A 21,011-nucleotide genomic window follows, 5' to 3' on the forward strand; every position below is an offset into this window, starting at 1 on the left:
CACTTCAGCTACAGTGGCCTTCCTCCAGTTTCTCAAATCTACAAAAGAGGACTTTGCCTTATGTGCTCTTCTCTGAAGTTTGCTTGAAGGCCAGCTCCTTCTCCATAATTGAAATCTGGCTTTGAACATCATCTTCTCAGAGAGGCCTTCCTTACCTTGACCCTCAACCTAGTCATTCAGTCATTCACTCTCACATCACCCTTCATTTAACTCTCTGCATGGTACCTATCACCACCAGACATTTTTTCTTGTTATTTATTTTCAATGAGCTCCATGAGAGAAGGGGCTGTGTTCTGCTGTGATCACTACTGTATTCCCAGTGCCCAAAAACAGTTCCTGACACACAGCAGAAACTCAATAAATACTTGCTGAATGCTGTAATGAATAAGCTGAGAGCTGAGGGATAAAAAGAAGCCAGCCATTTAAAGAGCTTGGGGAAAAATCTAGGCAGAGGGAACTGCCAGGGAGGTCCTGAGATGAGGTTTGGTCTGTGCTAGGGCCTGAAGAATGCGCTGTGTATTTGCAGGAAAGTGAGGCAGGAGGAGAAGGAAATAGAGGAGTATAGAGAGGTGGGCAGGGGTAAGATGGCTTAAGGCTTTGTGGGCCATGGTAGGGCGTTTGGATTTTATTTTAAATCAAATGGGAAGTCACTTCACTAAAGGTTTTTAAGTAGGAGAGCTACATAATCTGATTCATGCTTTTAAAAAGATAATTCAACTTCAGTGATTAGGAAGATGGAGCTAACATCAGAAATAGAAAATCACATGTGTAAGAGATTCGCAGGGAAGAAATAATGATTCATTTTGGACATGTTGAATTCAATATATTGTACTTCCTTTGTGGCTTTCATAGTATCAATACTTAAAAGTATCAATATGTAAAAAGAATTTTTATGAGTAAGAAGGAATTACAATACCTACCTCTGACATAATACAGCCAGCTAATTTGGTGGTTGTTTATAAGAACCTGATATTAAAGGTGCTTGATAATAATGATACTAGGTGCCATGCATTGAGCAGTTCCTACCTGTCAGGGCCAAGGTCAACCACTTAACAACCCGACCTCACTGAAGCATCATAACAACCCTTATGAATTATCTGCGTTTTATGGATAATAAAACAAAGGCTAAAGAGAATAAAAGCTAAATAAAAGGCTAAACAGAATAAGTAACTCGGCCAAGGTCCGGTAAGTGGCAGAGTTGGAACTCAAACCCAGGTCTGGTTTGATGCCGAAGCTGTTCCTTTAAACAATTTGCCATAACTCCCACCTGATGAGAAATGTTGCTCATTAGGTTATGGCTGTCATTCAGAGAAGATACTGAAACGGGGATTTTCTTTAACATATCCTTAACCCTGTAGAAACATTTAAATTTCACTTAAGTGGAGAAATATCGATTTGAGAAATAATCTAACTAAATTCATCAAATTCTTTACCCCAGAGAGAGGCTCCTCCAGTCATGATATTTTGTGAAGAACAAACTGAGATCTATTTTTTGGTTAACTTGGTTCGGAGGGGAGGTGTGCGGAAATAAAACTTATTCTCCCCAGCGTGTTTGGAATGTAGCTGCTGAAACTAAGTAAAACTGCCACCCAGTTTTCCTGGGAAACAGCGATTCTGCAGGCAGCAAAAGTTTGCTTTTCCAGCAGCTGGAAACGCCATAATTGTGACACAGCTTCAAGAACTGAGGCTGCCTTGTTCAGAGTTTCACACGGTCCCCTGTTCCTTTCACAGAGGCCTCTTTTTCTTAAACACCCTGCAGCTGCCGCTCAGAGTACTCATTCTGTATAGGGCGGCGGGAGCCTCGCAGGAAGGAGGCACTGCTTTGGGGAATCCCATCTTTTAAAGGGGTCAGCGCAGACCCTATCTGAACTCTGGACGATCTTTATTATTCCACCTTTGAGTGTCCGAAGAAGAAATAAGAGAACAAGTAAGAAACTTCAGTTTGCTGTTTGAGGACTAGGCCCGGAGCCAGAGGAGGAAGAACGAGCCTTCAAAACCCCCCCTCAACCTGACACGCAGGTCCCGGGCGGGGAGAAGGGAGCCAGGAGGCTAACGCCGCGCCCCGCCGCGCCCCGCCCCGCCGCCGGTCATTGGCCAGTCCGAAAGACGCGGGGCGTGGTCGGTTTGAATGAGAGCGGCTGCAGCTGGGGGCGCAGGCGCAGACAAGGGAGGCGTTGAGGGCTGGCGGCGCTGTGGGACCCCTAGGTGGCAGAGAGACGCCGAGGGGAGCCCTGGGCTCTCGACCACGTGACCGGGCGGGGGCGGAGGGCTCGCGCCGGCCCCCGGTGGTGCCTTTGCCTGCTCGCAGACCCGCGGGGGGTGGGGGCCGTGACCGCCCGCCTGTTGCCGTAGGCGGCAGCTGTTTGAGCTTCGCCGCGCACCCCGGACCCGCTGGCCCGCGGGAGGTGAGTTCTGCCGTGGCGCAGGGGTGAGGCGTTTGAGGGGCCCCCGGAAGGAGCTGACCGGGAGGGTGTGTGTGTGTGTGCGTGCGTGTAGGGGGCGACTGCCTTTGTTCGCGGCGGGAGGAGGCGGGGACGCGGCGGGGGGCTCGCCGGGTCCGGGGGCGCTGCGTGGACGCGGCGTCTGGAGTGTCCGGCTCGGGAACCAGAAACTCCGGCTGAGGAGCAGCTTGCGCTAGGACCGAGCCCTGAGCTGCTTTCTTGGTGGAAGATGTTAAAACGAGAGTAAGCTTAAGAACTTCATTCGCTAATTTTTTAAGATAAAAAGTATACTAGGATAGTCACCTCTTACGTACTCCGAGTGGGAATAACAAATAGTAGATTAAAAGCCCGAATCCCCGTGGAATTAAATCCCAGGCAGATCGCAGTCCCTTGAATTCGTGCGCTTGGTATCTAAACTAGGCAGTTTTTGTCAGATATCTGCGTTGGTCACATTTAAAGTAGTGAACTTTTAGGCACCATCAGGTCGATTTACCATAGAAATAGGTAGTTGCTGCAAAAAGTTTAGGCATAAAATATTAAGAAAACCCTTTTCCGAAGTCTATGGAATATCTTCAATTAAAAAGTAGAAAATATAGTTTTCTTATGTCTTAATGGTAGCCAGTTAGATCATTTAAACTAGTATCAGTTGAACTGTGTTAAAGAAAAGGGGGATGGAAATTTTATTTGCCTTAATGCATAATTTAACCCCACCTTAGAATTAAACGAAGTAGGTTCTTGGCTTTCCTCTCTGTCAGGCTTGTATTGGAGTGCTTCCTGGTTTGTATTGGACGTTAACATGACCAGCTGAGCTGAGTTTTCAAACAGCCACTTTAGAAGGGTATACCAAAGATTTCTGGTGTGATAGAAGCCAGCGTGATTACTTCTGATAAATACAACTTTTCTTGGGTTCTCACTATTAAGGCAGCTTTGGCTGATTAGTAAACAACATACTAACTGATAACACTAAGGTGCTCACGTCGTGGTAATATTCATTGGGTGTCGGTCAGGTGGGAGGGTTAGGGGGGTAAACTCACAATTAATGGATGCTGTGTGCACTGTATGGGGGTAGGGCACACCTCTAGCCCTGGCTTGGGTGAGGCAAAGGCATTACTTGTTCCCAAAATGTTTGTACCCCTATAATATCCTGAAATTAAAAAAAAAAAAAACAACCAAAAAACATAAAAGATCACTGTTGTTGAAGTGTAGTTAAGGAGGTGGGATGCTCAGGGATGAGGGGCAGTCTCATACCTGCTATGCTTTGCAACTTACAATGAATTGGTTTTGACAAGAGGTTTCTCAGGCTATTACAATTTAAGGAGTGGAGTGGTTACAAAGTAAAAAGTTGTATGATATTGTTGTGGCGGCATATCCCCCAACTCCTCTTTGACAAGATAAGCGGTTTAATTTATTTTCTTCCATTATTAAATCAGACATTTGATGTTACAAATATATTTTAATATAAATCTGAGACTTGGTACTAGGCTAATTACAACAGTGATAGGATACAGTAGTTGGAAAATGACTTTTTTTTTTTTGAGACAGTGTCTCGCTCTGTCCCCAGACCCGGAAGAGTGCAGTGGTGTCATCATAGCTCACTGCAACCTCATACTCCTGAGCTAAAGCTATCCTCCTGCCTCAGCCTCCCAAGTAGCTGGGACTATAGGCGAGTGCTTCAACACCCGGCTAATTTTTCTATTTTTTTGTAGAGATGGGGTCTCGGGGTCTCACTTTTTTTGCTCAGGCTGGTCTTGAATTCCTGAGCTTAAGCAATCCTCCCGCCTCAGCCTCCTAGAGTGGTAGGATTACAGGTGTGAGCCACTGTGTCTGGCCACCTTTTATTAATCATAAAATATTTCTAAGATTTATCTAAAAAATAAGTTTTGTAAGTAGTTCTCTGGGATTTTAAAATTGAAAACCTAACATAGATTTAGACTATTCTAAATCTATTCTAATAGACATATTCTATTTTATAATAACAGCAACTATTACTACAGTCCTATCCTTTATTGAGTACTTTTGTTAATATCAGAGTCAGGCACTGGGTTAGGTGCTTTGTAAATTGTGTCTCAGAGGATCATCACACCACATGTTAGATAAGTACCATTATGCCCACACCAGTTCTGAGAGTTTAACTAGCTTAAGATCATATAACTAATAAATCACTGTGCTGGGATTCAAACCATGGCCTGATCCCAAAGCACATGCTGTATTACTGCTTTTTTGTATGTGTTTGAGCTTCTGCCATGTCTCTGGATTCCATTTGTAGGGACATAATTTTACTTTAAATATGCCTGTAGGTGCTGTGTTTTGTTGTGACTAAGCAGAAATATTTCAGTCCTTTTTGAACTATCTTGTTTTCATTGCCTTACAAATCACAGAACATTTTTAGTAGCCTTTTAATCATCTTTACAAAACATTTATAAATTAAAAGTAAGACTCTTCTGAGTTATTTATATGAATCTGAATATAATCTTTTTTTTTTTTTTTTTGAGACAGAGTCTCACTTTGTTGTCCAGGCTAGAGTGAGTGCCGTGGCGTCAGCCTAGCTCACAGCAACCTCAAACTCCTGGGCTTGAGTGATCCTTCTGCCTCAGCCTCCCGAGTAGCTGGGACTACAGGCATGCGCCACCATGCCCGGCTAATTTTTTATATATATATATCAGTTGGCCAATTAATTTCTTTCTATTTATAGTAGAGACGGGGTCTCGCTCTTGCTCAGGCTGGTTTTGAACTCCTGACCTTGAGCAATCCGCCCGCCTCGGCCTCCCAAGAGCTAGGATTACAGGCGTGAGCCACAGCGCCCGGCCTGAATATAATCTTTATTGTGGAGCAGAAATGTATCAAAGTCAGGTTTTCTCGCTATTGTAGGATTCTTTGCTGCTTCATAGTTCCTATATTTTTCCAGGCAAGAAAGCAAAAAGTTTGTTGGACATCTTTCATGTGCAAAGCGATGTCCTTGGTGTTATGAGATGATGAGAATGCTTCCTATTCAATAGTTGTTTCTGGAGTTTTTGCGGTATTTTTCTCTTGTCTGTCTCCCCATTCTGCTTTATATGTTGCTGCTGGTTTATTTTTCTAGCACAGATCCCACTTTGCTATTCCTTTGTCAAAAACAAAACCTTGGCCGGGCGCTGTGGCTCACGCCTGTAATCCTAGCTCTTGGGAGGCCGAGGCGGGCGGATTGCTCAAGGTCAGGAGTTCAAAACCAGCCTGAGCAAGAGCGAGACCCCGTCTCTACTATAAAAAAAAAAAATAGAAAGAAATTAATTGGCCATCTGATATATATATATAAAAAATTAGCCGGGCATGGTGGCGCATGCCTGTAGTCCCAGCTACTCGGGAGGCTGAGGCAGAAGGATCACTCGAGCCCAGGAGATTGAGGTTGCTGTGAGCTAGGCTGACGCCACGGCACTCACTCTAGCCTGGGCAACAAAGCGAGACTCTGTCTCAAAAAAAAAACCAAAAAAAACAAAACCTTAAAAGTTTACCTATTATATAAATGTAAGGCTGACTCTGTATTCAGAGTCCCTCACAGTTTGGTACTGTTCTACCTTCTCAGACTGTTCGACTACTTTTAACCCAATGTGCTTATCCTGGAAAACATTCTGTGCATTCCTACCTCTTTGCTTTTTCTTGAACCATTTCCCTCGACTGGAATGCCTTTCCTCCATTTGCCTAATAAGATCTAGCCATCTTTCAAGGTGCAGTACAGATTTCCTTGCTTCCAAAAAGCTTTCCCTGGTCCTTTTTAGTTAGAATTATTCTTCCCATACCATCTCATAACATTATTGAATTGCATAGAAACATATGTTTTCCCACAGAATAGTGATAAGTTTTGGGAAGAGAGGACAGGGTCATGTTTAATATATTTTCCCCATGAAGAATTCTAAACTCAAACTCTCTAGGGACCCATTTTAGTCATTTATAAACCTTTTGCAGTTGGGATTTATTTCTGCTTAAAAATGTGTTTGAAACCAATTTTGCCATTTTAAAGTCCTGTTAAGAGAACTGATTTATTGTCATGTACTAATTCAAGAACAATACTTAGTAGAAAGGATCACTTCTTTTCTATTGCACTGTTGAGTTTTTAAATTATCATATATATGTATTAATTGATTGAAGCAGATGGCTGACCAACATTAGTAGTAATAAATGGCTGTGCTTACCAAAAAAGTTTATATATAGTTTAGATAATCTAACCTGGAGGCAAGAAAAGTAAGTTGTATTTGTCATCTGATGGGTGTTACAAGTTTATATAGATTGTTGAATGAAACAGATCAGAAGTTATTGGCATTTAAGTGGCAGTCAGGAGCAGATAGTTTAGATAAATTCAAAGAAGGACGACATCTGTCTTTCCCCCATTTTCCCTCATCACCTGATTTGCAAGCATTTTATTGCCAATGGAGTAAACCAGGGCCAGGATTTCATGTCTACTCTGATTGCATACCTTGGACAGTGTTTAGAAGTCCACCTAGCTATAAAGTCGACCTAGTTATAAAGAGAGTCTGCCTATTTTGACTTTCTAATCAGGTAATTGTGAGGAGAGTTGTGTACTAGTTGATCTTTCTGTCCATTTTTGGGATATGGAAAAGATGATTGCTTTCTCTTTATTTCTTTATGGTCAGACCAAAAGATGCTGTGACCTAACAGTTTTGTTACTAGTGAGGTTTCTGGAGCATTGTTTGGGAGATGCCGTTAAGGGATGGATTTGTTCATTGCAAATTACTAGTTGTAAGTCTTAATGGAGGTTGGAGGTTAAACTTGATGACTTTTCAGTATTCCTTCAAACTGATAATTTCCATTCCCATTCCTGGTTCTGTCATTAAATTTTCTTATCTAATGAACAAATTTGTAATTTACTATTTGTTACAAATTTTACTAGTCTTACACACACACACACACACACACTTTTTTTTTTTTTTTTTTTTTGGGACAAAGTCTTGCTCTGTTGCCTGGGCCAGAGTGCCATGGCGTCAGCCTACCTCACAGCAACCTCAAACCTGGGCTTAAGTGATCCTCCTGCCTCAGCCTCCCAAGTAGCTGGGACTACAGGTATGCACCACCATGCCATAGAAAAAAATATATTTTTTCTATATATTTTTATTTGTCCAGCTAATTTCTTTCTATTTTTAGTACAGATGGGGTCTCACTCTTGCTCAGGCAGGTCTTGAACTCCTGAGCTCAAATGATCTGCTCACCTCTGCCTCCGAGTGCTAGGATTACAGGTGTGAGCCACTGCGCCTGGCCAACACTCACTTTATATAGTGTTAAATGTGAGGTGGGTTTGTTAATTCCGTGTAAGGTGGAGCACAGGTGATCACGTTGTTACTAAATTGGTTAGAGAGTTCTTGCAACATGAATCATGAATCAAGAATTGCTTGTTTGTTCAGTGAATAATTTTAAGATATGAAATACTACTTAATTGTTATAGAGATTATAATGTAAGAGTGACTATTTTGGATATTCTTTTGAGAGTTGTAAGACCCTATTGTAAATTGTCCTTAGTAAAACAGTGAATAGCATTCTATCTTCTTGTTTTAATTATGTTAAAAATTATATTCCCTTTGCAGTTTATCAGATAAGGTATCTTTCAACTTCATATATTTATTTAATTTATTCATTTTTTTTTACCAACCAGAAAGCAGCCTTGAACAACTTCATTTATTTTTATTCATTTATTAATTAATTTGTTAATTTGTTGAACATGTAAATAATTACATGTTTGTTTTAATAAGTGAATTAACATTTTTAAGGGATTGGTAAAATTTGAAATTTCATTATCTCATGGATGAGAAAAATATTTAAATTAAAAATACAGGCGTCCCTTGGTATCCCTTGTTTCTAGAATCCCCAAATGCTCAAGTCCCTTATATAACATGGTGTAGTACTTGCATATAACCTATGCATATCCTCCCACATATTTTAAGTCACCTCTAGATTACTTATATAATGCAATGTAAATGCTATGTAAATAGTTGTTATGAGAATAATGATAAGGGAAAAAAGTCTGTACATGTTCAGTACATATTCAGCCATCCTTTTTTCCCCCCAAATATTTTCGATCCTCTCTTGGTTGAATCCATGGATGTGGAACCCACAGATATAGAAGGCCTACTGTAATTTATTTAATTCTAAGTTAAACTAGTGCTAATACCTCTCTTTCCGTCCCATTTTAGAAATGACAGCCTTTCATAGTGAATAATGGAAGACAGTTTGGTTGCCAGTTTAGCTGCTGTGTATTCTAGATGCACTTCGGGGCTATTGCTATGAATATCTACACTAATTCTCTTTACAAAAGAAAACAAGAAAATTTGCCATATTAATAGCTTCTACATGTATTTTTCATCCTTTCTTAAGATACTGCTTTCTAGCTAGGCATGGTGGCACATGCCTGTAGTTCCAGCTACCAGCTACCAAGGAGGCTGACGCAGGAGGATCGCTTGAGAACAGGAGTTCGAGGCTGCAGTGAGCTATCATGGTAATGTGACTAGCCACTGCCTTCCAGCCTGCATGACATAGCTAGATCCCATCTCTTAAAAAAAAAAAAAACAAAAAAAAACCCAAAGTAACAAAAGCAAAACAATACGATACTACTTCCTTTGTTGGCCAAGGGAAAGGATAAGAGGATTAATATTTTGTGACTCTTACATGCCAAACCAATTATTAATACGAAAACTTCATTTCCTCTTGGAAGTTTTTTAGTATTCCCAAGGCTGGTTCTTTCTACCTTCCTCCCTCTCACGTTACTGCTCTGTTCTCTGCTAACCTCTAACTGTACTTAATTAACAAAGTAATGGGTGTTAGTTATTTATTTAGAGTCTGGTTTGTGTTATAGCTGAAATACCTAAAAGGATGTTATATGGAAGAGGAATTATGGCAGCAGAGGGAAGAACCAGGACAAATGGGGTAGAAATGGAAAGATTGCTCAAAGTATGGAAAAACTTTCTAATAGGACTATTCAGAATTAGGATTAGCTGCTTTATAATCTAACTGGGAATGCTGTAGTAAAATGTTAGACTAACTGACCTGTAGGGTTGTTTCTAACACTAAGATTCTAGGAATTTATGATTATATATCTATTAATTTATTTCAGATATATATATCTCATTTGTCTCTCTCAATTGTTATGCCAGAGGTTATAGTTTTTATCTGATGTGCTGTAGTTTCTCTGTGATATATCTGAGTATGGATTCATTTTTATTTATCCTGTTTAAGGCTTAATGTGCTTCTTCAATTTCCATGTCTACAATTCTAAAAAATTCTCAGTTTTTATCACTGAAGATTTTGCCTTTACTCTGTAGTTTTCCTTCTGGTCCTCCTATTAGGTCTATTTTAGAGCTTCTCATTTTGTCCACCTTTGTTTCGTATTTTTTATCTCTTTACCTGTTTATCATTCTCTCTTTAACTGTATCTGCTCTGCTCCTTAACTAGTACATTGAGTTAATATCAGTGTTCATAATAGAACTTTTAATAACAGTAATTCAAAAAGCTACAATCCAAATGCCCATCAATAGCAGAATGAAAAATATATTTGGTATACAGTGGACTACAGTGGATACAACAATACAAATATGCCAATTGTAGCTATGTGTAACAATTGAGATGAATCTCAGAAACATGTTGAGCAAAACCACACAAAACTAAATGATATGTTATTTAGGACTATACATAAATGTGTAAAAACAAGCAAGGGAATAATGAACAAAATTCACTTTAAAGATCACCTTAGAGGGGAAAGGAGAGAGATGGGTTAGGTTGAGGTGCCCAGGAGTCTTCAAAGGCAGTGGTGTAATGTTATTTATCTTAAACTAGGTGGTATTATATAAATGTTTATTGTGTCATTATTTTTACCATACACATATTTTCTCAATTTTTGTACCCTCTCAGTATTAATAAAAACATTTTAAAGACCTTAAGTAGAATATACTTTGAGAGCAAATGAATATAAATATACCTTGTCAGTGTGATACCTTCTTTGAAGAAATACATTTACAGTGTATAATTTTTCAAATAATTATTGGATTTTCATTTGATTTGTTAATAGCAGTTTTTAAAAGTTCAAAGTATCAGTTTTATTTTTAGATACTAATATGATACATACCATTCTGCTATTATTTATAATAGGAAATATATATAAAAGTATTGTATTACAAACCAATTAAAAAAATTAAACTTAAGTGCAGTTCTCAAATAGATCTAATATATTTACATCCTTATTTAGAAGCTCCATGATGACAGTTAAGCCCTCTGCTGTGTTTTGTAGTGATTAACATGACAGCAGTCTGTGGAGTTAGCTTGTGATTATGTACAGTTCAGGGTTACTGTAGGTTATTCTTTGAAAATCTAGGACTTCAAGCAAAGCATCTTGTATTCCTTTTGCAGAAATGTTGCTGAAGTGCTGCTGAAAGGGCCAGAGATGCAAGGATTTGGGACACATTTTGAAACTTTAAGCTGTCTGACATTGACCTCCTTTCATTATTAATAAAGAAGAAGCAGGAGCTTAGGATGTATTAACACCAACTCATTAATATACTAACCGGACAATGTTCTGCAAACAATTCTGCATTTTAAAGAACTGGATTGGCACAAAATAAAAAATAATTTCATATTTTACTCAGCTTGTAGTATGACTCGATGGAGGAAAATTTGATAAACATGAGGGAAGACCATTCTTTTCATGTTCGTTACAGGTAAGACTACTGCTTTCTTAGTGGGTGACTTTTAATCCCTATTTTAAAATGTATTTAACTCTGACCATTTCAGATTTCATTTGAAAATATTCAAAATATACCAGCCATAGTTAGTATCTCCTATAGACAATGTTTTCTTTTTGTTGTGGTTCTAAGTTTTTGTGTCCTTTCTTTAGGAAGATGGTTAGTAGAGACCAACTATGTACTATTGTTTGTTTATGAATGTTCTCTGAGTTTGTGAATACGTTATTTTTTTATATAATGCAAATATATAAATGGAATGTATTAATATTTCAAAATCTTTGGGGGTAAAAAGATGGGCTTTTTTAATGTGGTCAGCTGAAGGACCTAACTTTTGCATTATAATTTTTAAATGGTGATCTTTTGTAAATGAACTTTTAATTTTTTTGGATTTTTTTTCTAGTGCATTGTTTTGATTCTCTTCTCACTTCCTTTCTGTATATTTTTCATTTTCATTTTCTTCTTCCTTTTTTTTAAAATTCTGTTTTATTAGAGATGAGGCCCTGGTATATTGCCCAGGGTGGTCTTGAAATCCTGAGCTCCAGCGATCTTCCTGCTCTCCTGGGTAGCTAGGAATACAGGTGTGTGCCACTGCACCCAGCTTTTTATTTTCTTATTTTTAAAGGAAATTTTATTTCATGACCATTATAACTCTCTTAAATATTTACTTAGTCCATATTAATATAAATCCAGGATTCTTAAAATACAAAAAAGCACTATCCAAAAAAAAAATCATTTTTAAGCTTAATGCCTAAGGACATGTTTTGTGGTGTTTTGCTGATTTATAGTAAGGCCACATTTTTACATGAAGTATAGTGGTTTAATGATCCCTAGCCTACTCTTTTTTTTTTTTTTTTTTTTTTGAGACAGAGTCTCACTCTGTTGCCTGGGCTAGAGTGCCATGGTGTCAGCCTAGCTCACAGCAACCTCAAACTCCTGGGCTCAAGCAATCCTTCTGCCTCAGCCTCCCAAGTACCTGGTACTACAGGCATGCACCACCATACCTGGCTAATTTTTTCTATATATTTTTAGTTGGCCAATTAATTTCTTTCTATTTTAAGTAGAGACAGGGTCTTACTCTTGCTCAGGCTGGTTTCAAACTTCTGACCTTGAGGAATCCTCTCGCCTTAGTCTCCCAGAGTGCTAGGATTACAGTCATGAGCCACTGCACCCGGCCCCTAGCCTACTCTTGAAAGCAAGTCAGACTGAGGAAGGACACCTATATTCTCTCACAGGCTTCATGTAGCCCTAGTGAAATGGTTCGGCTCCTGTAGGATTTACAGCATTGCCTTCGATGCCCAAATGGACTGTCTGCATTCCAGGTGGAAGGTTGCAGATTGTGGGGACCAGTGGTGTTCTGTATCCACAAGTATTTTTCACAAGTGCAACACTCCATTTGGCAACACCTTATATAATACCTTGTACGTGTGTGTTGGGGGGGGGGGCGTTGCTCTCCACTGAATCTAGATCAGGATCCAAATCAGACACCTACAGCAGGAAAGGAATTAAACTGTCCAGGAAGTTATAGCAACAGTTAAGGTCAAAGCAACTACTGCTGGGCAGAATGAAGGTACAGGATTTTTCAGGACAGCACAGGAAATCTCTGATCTTTAGTGTGATATCTCCAAATTCTGAAATGTTGGCAGCTAATGCAATTGTTTTTTTAAAATGTGGGTTGAATAGACCCCTCATTCCAACAAGGAGAAAAAGGAGGCCTGTAATAGAAACACAACTCCCCAAAAAGCCACACAGGCTAGGTGGGGGAGGCAGAGCCCAGGGTTTCCAGAAAGCTGCTCTCCAGAATATAAATATTCTTACCCTAGAATTAGGCTTTAATCCTCCTGTACCTCAAGTACAAAGCCCCATCCTCTGGCCCTGCCCACCTCATCACCTGCCCTTTGTGCCTCTACCCTCCATTTCCTAAACTCCCCAGGTTCCTTTGCCTCCCAGACTTCACCCTCTGTTCCTTGGATGACCTGGAATGCCAGGATGCCTGGAACACCTGCCATTTGTCCCACCCCCCAGGTACTGGCTATTGCGAGCCAGGCTCCCATTCTTTGCTCCTGCAGGGCCACATACACATCCTCCTATTGCACCCTACCAGACAAGCTGCTTAGGTAAGTGTCACCTGTTAACACCAGGCACCCAGTAACAGTCCCCAAGAGCATGTAGTCTGCCCCTACCCACACTCAGAGCTCAGCCCCCATAAGTGAGCTTTTTAAAGAAATGGGTTTTACATAAAGTTGGAATAGTTGGGTACTTTATAAATGTGATAAACCAATAGCCAGTGTAATGTTTAGTGATAAAATATTAATGACATTTCTAATATAATTAGGAACAAAGCAAGAGTATCTGCACTATGAATATTATGTAATATTTTTTCTAGAAGTTCTGATCATTGTACTAAAACCATAAAATAAACACAAACTTAAATATTATAATTATTTAGTAAGGTAATTAGATAATAGATTCTTCATCTAAACTGTTACAAGTTAATTATTAGATAAACATCAAAATTTTGTGGCAATGAATAGAATTCAAAATCTCTGAATGATGGTGTTTTTTACCAAATTTTAGATGTCTTAACATATTTAGGAAATAGGAGATTTATTGTCCTGTGTGGAGTAGATGGTTCATGTTAGGAAGGTTCATGCTAAGGAAGTTAATATAGGCAAGGTGAGGACATTTCCATTAAAAAGAGTTTCAAATAAAAGAAAATCGAAGACATTCAGCATGATTAAGATGAGCTTTTAATATATGGAATGCCCTCACCCTATCCTTTAGACCTGTGGTCCCCAACCCCTGGGCCGGTCAGTGGTCCATTAGGGACTAGGGCACAGAGCTCCACTGCCCAGAAACTTAGGAACAGAAGGAAGGGGGGCACAGCAGGAGGTGAGCAGCAGGCAAAGGAGGGAAGTTTCATCTCTATTTACAGCCGCTCCTGCTGCTCCTTATCACACTGCCTGAGCTCTGCTGCCCACAACTCCACCCACAAACCCCCACCTACCCTGGGGTGGAAAATTTGTTTTCCATCTAACTAGTCCCGGGTGCCAAAAAGGTTGGGGACCTTTGCTTTAGACCATATTTCCAGAAACCTGAGAGTTATTTTATATACTTTCTTCCATTCTCACTCTCTGCATCCTGCATGAAGTACTGCCAGTTTCATCTCCTGTTTCTCACATTCATCTACATCCTCCTCACCACTGCTGTAGTTGAGATCCCAAGGATCTTCCCTCCAGACTCCCACCATTCTTCATTCTTATCCTCTTGTAATCTCTCTTTTTAATTTGCCACTGGAGGGCTCAGTCTAAAAATCCAGTGCTAACCATGCAACCTCTCTGCTTAATACCATTGGTGGGTCCTGGTCACCTATAGGGCAGAACATAGTACTCAGGATCTTCCACTATCTGGCTCTACCTATTCCTTAGACCTTACTTCCTGTTGTTCTTCACCTTGCACTTTGTTCCCTGCACACGTCATGCTATTTCATGTCTCAGTGCCTTTGCTCACGCTGTACCCTATGACTTGAATTCCCTTCCCACTTTCTTTGTTTAGCTAATTCTACTCAGTAGCTAAAATTCAGATCAGAGATTATCTCCTTGTGAAAACCATTTCTAAACTCCATAGTTTTGTCCATATGCCTTCTCTTTGCTCATATTACATCCTGTGCATATCTCTTTCTTAGCACCAATTATATTAAAATTCAGTGCATCTATTTTTATAGCCGTCTCTTCTTCTTTGTCTCCCCCTTTGACCATTAGCTCCACAAGGCAGCCATACCCTTAGTGTGTTGTCTGGCACATATGTCCATTGAACACCATTGGATATAACCATCATATGAACCTAATAAGATGTTTATCTGTCTTCCATGATACAGCATGGGTCAAACATGGTTGCACATTGCTATAGGGCTTCACCAAGGGAAACTTAAAAAATCTGTAACTGTCTTTAGTAGGAACACACCAAACAAATGCCTGGCTTTATCAGTGCTCTTCAGCACTCTGTATATTGATTAGATTGTTGTATAATTAGAGGTAATGATTTGAACCCTTTATGTTAGGTCATAGCCTAGTGTAAGTTACTGTTTTATTCTAGCACATACTTAGCATGTAATGTTTTATCCATCTGATTCTTTCATTATGGAGGCCCTCATCTATACCTAGAGGGGGTCTCTTCTGCACAATGAGTTTATAATTTTGAAATGGAATATTTCTTTGGACACTAAGGAACCTTCTGAGGGACATCAGAATGCTTTATGAAATATTTTGCACCTATTTTGGAAGGTGGAGACTGATTAGCAAAATGAAGTTCATTTCTAAGCTTTTAAAAAACTGATTGATTTTTAAGAAGTTATTAATTTTTTAGGTGTGATAGTGGTATTGTGATTATGTTTTTTTGAAAAAGACTCATCTTTTCGAGATACTTACTAAAATATTTACAGGTATTTGCAAATTTACATATACTTTCTGGAAGGTACTTAAGAATAATCTTGGGTTGAAGGAATGAGAATGAGAATAGAGATAAAGCATTGATAATATATATTGATAATTATTGAAGTTAAAAGATGGATATATTGGGTTCATTACACTAGTTTCTCTGGTTTTAATTTCTTTGGGAAATGTCCTTGTTCATATTCGTTATTATGAATAATCATTTCAATATTTTAATATCATAAAAGTTAGACTATAGTACATTAAGTTGTAAAGGAATACAGTTTTGGTGTTGAATTCTTTTTGCTTTGTTTTATTTTGTTTTTGAGTCAGAGTCTCACTCTGTTGCCCCAGGTAGAGTGCTGTGGCATCAGCCTAGCTCACAGCAACCTCAAACTCCTGGGCTCAAGCCATCCTTCTGCCTCAGCTTCCCCAGTAGCTGGGACTACAGGCGTATGACACCATGCCCGGCTAATTTCTTCTATTTTTAGTAGAGACAGGGTCTCACTCTTGCTCAGGCTGGTCTCGAACTCCTGAGCTCAAACAATCCACCTGCCTTGGCCTCCCAGAGTGGTGGTGAATTCTTTAATTGTCCTATATCAATGTAGTTGTTAATAATGTGCTTTCCTGAAGAATAGTTTGAAGTAACATGGAGTAGTGGAAAGAACACTGGATCCAGGGACAGAGACAGGATTTCATATCTCAGCTTTGCTGTTGCATGACCTTCAGCAGGTTAATTAAACTGTCTAAGCATCAGTTTCCCCTTTCTGTAATAATTCCTATATCAGAGGGTTATTTTCAGAATTAAATTTGATAAAGGTTAAAATCAATGTTAAAGCCAAGTCACCATACATTAATAAAATTTAAATCAAGATAATTTTGTGCTACTTTTTCTTTCACAAAATAAACTAGAATAGCTAGGTATATGTGGTAAACTGAATGGATGAAAATTGTTTATTGGGAGTAGGACTGGTGATGGAAAAGGAGATAGAAGGTGAAGCTAGAGTTTATGAAAGGTTGTTAAAGGAGATTCCACAGCCACAGAAGATGGAGAGTACTCTTGTTTTGGATCTTAAGTCCTGAACCCCATCATTTATTCTAAAATAGTATGTAAAAGCCCTTTGAAGGGAGAGTCAGATGTGGATATAATTAGTGTTATTAAATCCTTTAATGATGTAGCATCAAGGTTTTAATCATCTTTGCATTCACTGATATACTATAAACACAAGAAAAAATTAAGGAGGTAAAGAAGATAATAGTAAAGGTCAAAATCTAATGTGGAAGAAAAGTTTGTTAAAATTTTAAAAAATTAAAACAAATTTAAATGGCATGAGTTTGTGCAGAAAAGGAGGAATTAGAGCTAAAATGATCATTCTGTCAGCAAAAATGAACACATTTCCGTAAGGGATAGTGGTATTGTGTTTATAGTTTCTGGAAATACACTTTGATTATAGAACTAGATAGGCTATTAGGAAGAATAAAAGAAACTTTGTATATGGGATGTATTTAATGGAGAGGTATTTTCCTGGTGTATCTTCTACATTTGGATATGTTCTTTGTTTTCAACTCAACTGGTAAACAAATGAAGTAATTCTATTCTCTCATAGCAAGAGAGGGGATATGAAATTACTTTCTCTGTTACTATTTAATGATCTTCTAAAACATTTATAAACTATCCTGCCCTATTTTGCAATTACATATATTTGATTGAGGTGTTGGAGATTTGGCGAAAATACTGATTTAGTTTCTAATAAAATATACAAGAACCATCTCAGAATTAATCAAAAACTAGAGTTTTAGACTTTGGTATTTCAGGCATTCGTTACTAAAATATCTTTTCTAAGATAGTTCTCCTGTAGGGCACTGTCATTCTGTGGATTTTGAGGACAGCCATGTAGTGAGCAGGGTTCCAGATTGCTATCACTGTTTCTAATGACAATATGTAAAATACACATTTTAAAAATGTGTAACACTTATGACACCCATTCAGCCTATAGCTAAGTTTTGTTGGATGCCACATCATTTAGATTTAAGGTTCCAGTATAACAGTATATAAGTTTAAATCCAGAAGTTCAAATATTTATGATGAAGATATATATTTGAAGACACTTCTCTGCTTTATATGAATATATGCAAACTCTTATAAACTTCCAATTTTTAAATGTCATACATATGGATAGCCAGTTCTGCCTTATCCCTAATTTCCTGGCTCACAGTCCAAATCATCCTGAACTGATGGTGCTGCCATGTGTGACTATTTCCCTACCTCTCCCTCAGTGAAATTGTGCCATCATCAGTATTCCATTATATGGTGGCATGCCTTTTTTTAACCAGTATTCTATTGATGGACATTTAATTAGTTTGTGGTTTTTTGTTGCTATGAATTTCCTTTCATATATATCTTCTTGAATTTGTATAAGTATACCCTTAAGATAATTCCTAGCAGTGAAAATGCTTGATGAATCTTTTTTTTTTTTTTACATAATCAGAATGCTTAAATTTTATTTATCTGTCTATCAGTCAGAGTCTTGCTCAGACTGGGCTAGAGTGCAGTGGCGCCATCATAGCTCATTTCAATCTCAAACTCCTGGGCTTGAGTGATTCTTCCACCTCAGCCTCCCAAGTAGCTGGGGCTACACGTGCCCATCACCATGCCTGGCTAATTTTTCTATTTTTTTTTTTTTTTTTGAGACAGAGTCTCGCTTTCTTGCCTAGGCTAAAGTGAGTGCCTTGGCGTCAGCCTAGCTCACAGCAACCTCAAACTCCTGGGCTCAAGCGATCCTCCTGCCTCAGCCTCCTGAGTAGCTGGGACTACAGGCATGCGCCACCATGCCCGGCTGATTTTTATATTATATATATTAGTTGGCCAATTAATTTCTTTCTATTTTTATGGTAGAGACGGGGTCTCGCTCAGGCTGGTTTTGAACTCCTGACCTTGAGCAATCCGCCCGCCTCGGCCTCCCAGAGTGTTGGGATTACAGGCGTGAGTCACCGCGCCCGGCCGAATTTTTCTATTTTTAATAGAGATAGGGTTTTGCTTTTGCTCGGGCTAGTTCAAACTCTTGACCTCAAGCAATCCTCCCACCTCTGCCTCCCAGAGTGCTAGGATCACAGATGTGAACCACTGTGCCTGGCCAAATTAAAAATTTTTAATAGGAAAAGTATTATATTTTATATATAAAAATCTTTTCTAATTTTTTTCTATGATAATTCTTAGAAATTCATTAGTTTCAGTGTTTATACAAAGATAACTAGTTTAGGTACTTCATTCAGCAAAAGAACCCTTTAATAAAAATCACATTTTGGCCTGTTGTGGTGGCTCATGCCTGTAATCCTAGCACTTTAGGAGGCTGAGGCAGGAGGATTGCTTGAAGCCAGGACTTTGAGACCAGCCTGGGCAACATAGCAAGACCCTTATCTCTACCAAAAAAATTTTACAAAATCACATTTTTACATATCTTTTGGTGACTTCTCTTTATACACAAACTATGATAGTAACCTCATAAAATCTTAAACAGAAATACTCTTAACCTTTTTTCTTTTATGAAATCTCTTATTTTCAAAAATACCATTCTAAAAAAAAATACCATTCTAAAGGGCAGTTTTCACTTGTGAGAGACAAAACTAGGTTTTATTAATTATAAAATGACGTATAAATAAATATAGCAATTTAAGGTTTCTGATTTAACTGATTTATCTTTCCATGATCTTCCCTCTATCTAACTGTCTCAGTCTAATGTTGATGCAAAATGTTAAATGGAGGTTTTTTTGCATAGATCTGTAAAGTGAAGGTGAAGTCACTAATCTAACTATGAGCAAGTTGTTGCCATTGGCTAAATCACTTGAATTATAAAAAAAGATACCTGCATATAAAATTTGAAAATTACCTGTTAGTGTTAACTACATAAATCTGCATGTTCTGAACCAGAAATCTACTTTGAACCTTTACACTTGGTTTTGTTAATCTTAGTCCAGACTTTCTTTTAGCCTAATCAGATTTATTTTCTACTTTATAATCCCATTTTAATTTATGATCCTAAGAAATCTTGACATTTTATAGACTAAAAGAGAGCACCTGAAAAAACATTAATTGACTTGTTACTAGACACACAAAGCATAATCATATTTGAATGATATTAGGGTGAGTGGTGGTTTAATTCATATTTTTTATAAAAGCAGTGATTCTCAACCCCAGCTTGTATGTTAAAATTACTTGGAGACTTGACCTCACCCACAAGTGCGGCTCAGTGTTGAGTTTTAAAAGTGCTCTATGTGTGTTCCACTATTGTAAAGCTAGCATTAAGAACTGCTCTGTTAGAGTGGCTCAGAGCTAATTCTAATAAGTGGTAATTTAGTGCCGTTCCAAACATTAAAAATGTTTGATGAGCTTAATCAGTATTTTTCAAAGGGTGATATGTATATTACTGGTGGCACATAAGGTAATTTTACTTTTAAATTTTAATAATTACATATTTATATAATGTGTATTAGAAAATATAAGTATCATCAGATTCACAGGTTTATGGATACTGATTCAGATGAAGCTAGATTTTTTTTAATAAGTTAAATATAGTGTGCCAATTTAAAGGAAATATGCCAAAGTATAGATCCTCCTGCCTCAGCCTCCCAGAGTGCTAGGATTACAGGTGTGAGTCACCGCGCCTGGCCTGCTTTAGGTTCTTTAACTAGTAAAGTGAGTTGCTGTGTATGGGCTAATTAAAATGAGCTCCACTTAAAGATATCTAGCTATCCTACATAACAGATCTCTCAGCTACAAATAAAACTGTTTACTGTTTTATCAGTAATGTATATACTTCAATTATAGAGGCAGCTGTTCTGAACAAGAGTAGCCACATAGTCCACATTTAAATTATATTACAGTGATGCACTTGTAATGTTATGTTGTAAATGTCTGTGCTATATAATTTTGTAGAATGGAAGCTTCTTGCCTAGAGCTGGCCTTGGAAGGCGAACGTCTGTGTAAATCAGGAGACTGCCGCGCAGGCGTGTCATTCTTTGAAGCTGCAGTTCAAGTTGGAACTGAAGACCTAAAAACACTTAGCGCTATTTACAGCCAGTTGGGAAATGCTTATTTCTACTTGCATGATTATGCCAAAGCATTAGAATACCACCATCATGATTTAACTCTTGCAAGGTAATTAATTTAAGCTTTTTAATAATCTTTCTCCCTAAATTAGCTGTTACTTTAAAAAGTATTTCTATTCAATTAGAAACAACTAGCTTAATATATTTGATATGTTCTAGTTCAACAGTATCACTTTTTAAAACTAATCTTTAGGCTGAATATGGAGTTTAATTGAAAGTAGTGAAATGGCCCTGGAGTTTAATTAAATGGATGAAAACTAATTAAAGACAGAAATGTAAGTTTTAAGTTTGTATTTAAAGCAAGTTTCAAGGCTTAATGGGTC

General features: G+C 38.3%; 1 protein-coding gene across 2 annotated transcripts in view; it reads left to right on the forward strand.

Moving 5' to 3' along the window:
• The first annotated feature begins 2,136 nt into the window (after positions 1-2,136).
• Positions 2,137-21,011, forward strand: part of GPSM2 (G protein signaling modulator 2) — a 44,917-nt gene continuing 26,042 nt past the window's right edge. Inside the window, exons 1-3 of one of the 2 annotated variants that reach the window (XM_012751637.3) lie at positions 2,137-2,405; positions 10,824-11,131; positions 20,516-20,737. In XM_012751637.3, the coding sequence (XP_012607091.2) occupies positions 11,076-11,131; positions 20,516-20,737 (278 nt within the window). In that variant the 5' untranslated portion in view covers positions 2,137-2,405; positions 10,824-11,075. The remainder of the gene's footprint in view (positions 2,406-10,823; positions 11,132-20,515; positions 20,738-21,011) is intronic. The other variant, XM_012751643.3, reaches the window with a different exon arrangement.

Source organism: Microcebus murinus, chromosome 2 (assembly GCF_040939455.1).
Source record: "Microcebus murinus isolate Inina chromosome 2, M.murinus_Inina_mat1.0, whole genome shotgun sequence".
Classification (NCBI taxonomy): Eukaryota; Metazoa; Chordata; class Mammalia; order Primates; family Cheirogaleidae; genus Microcebus; species Microcebus murinus.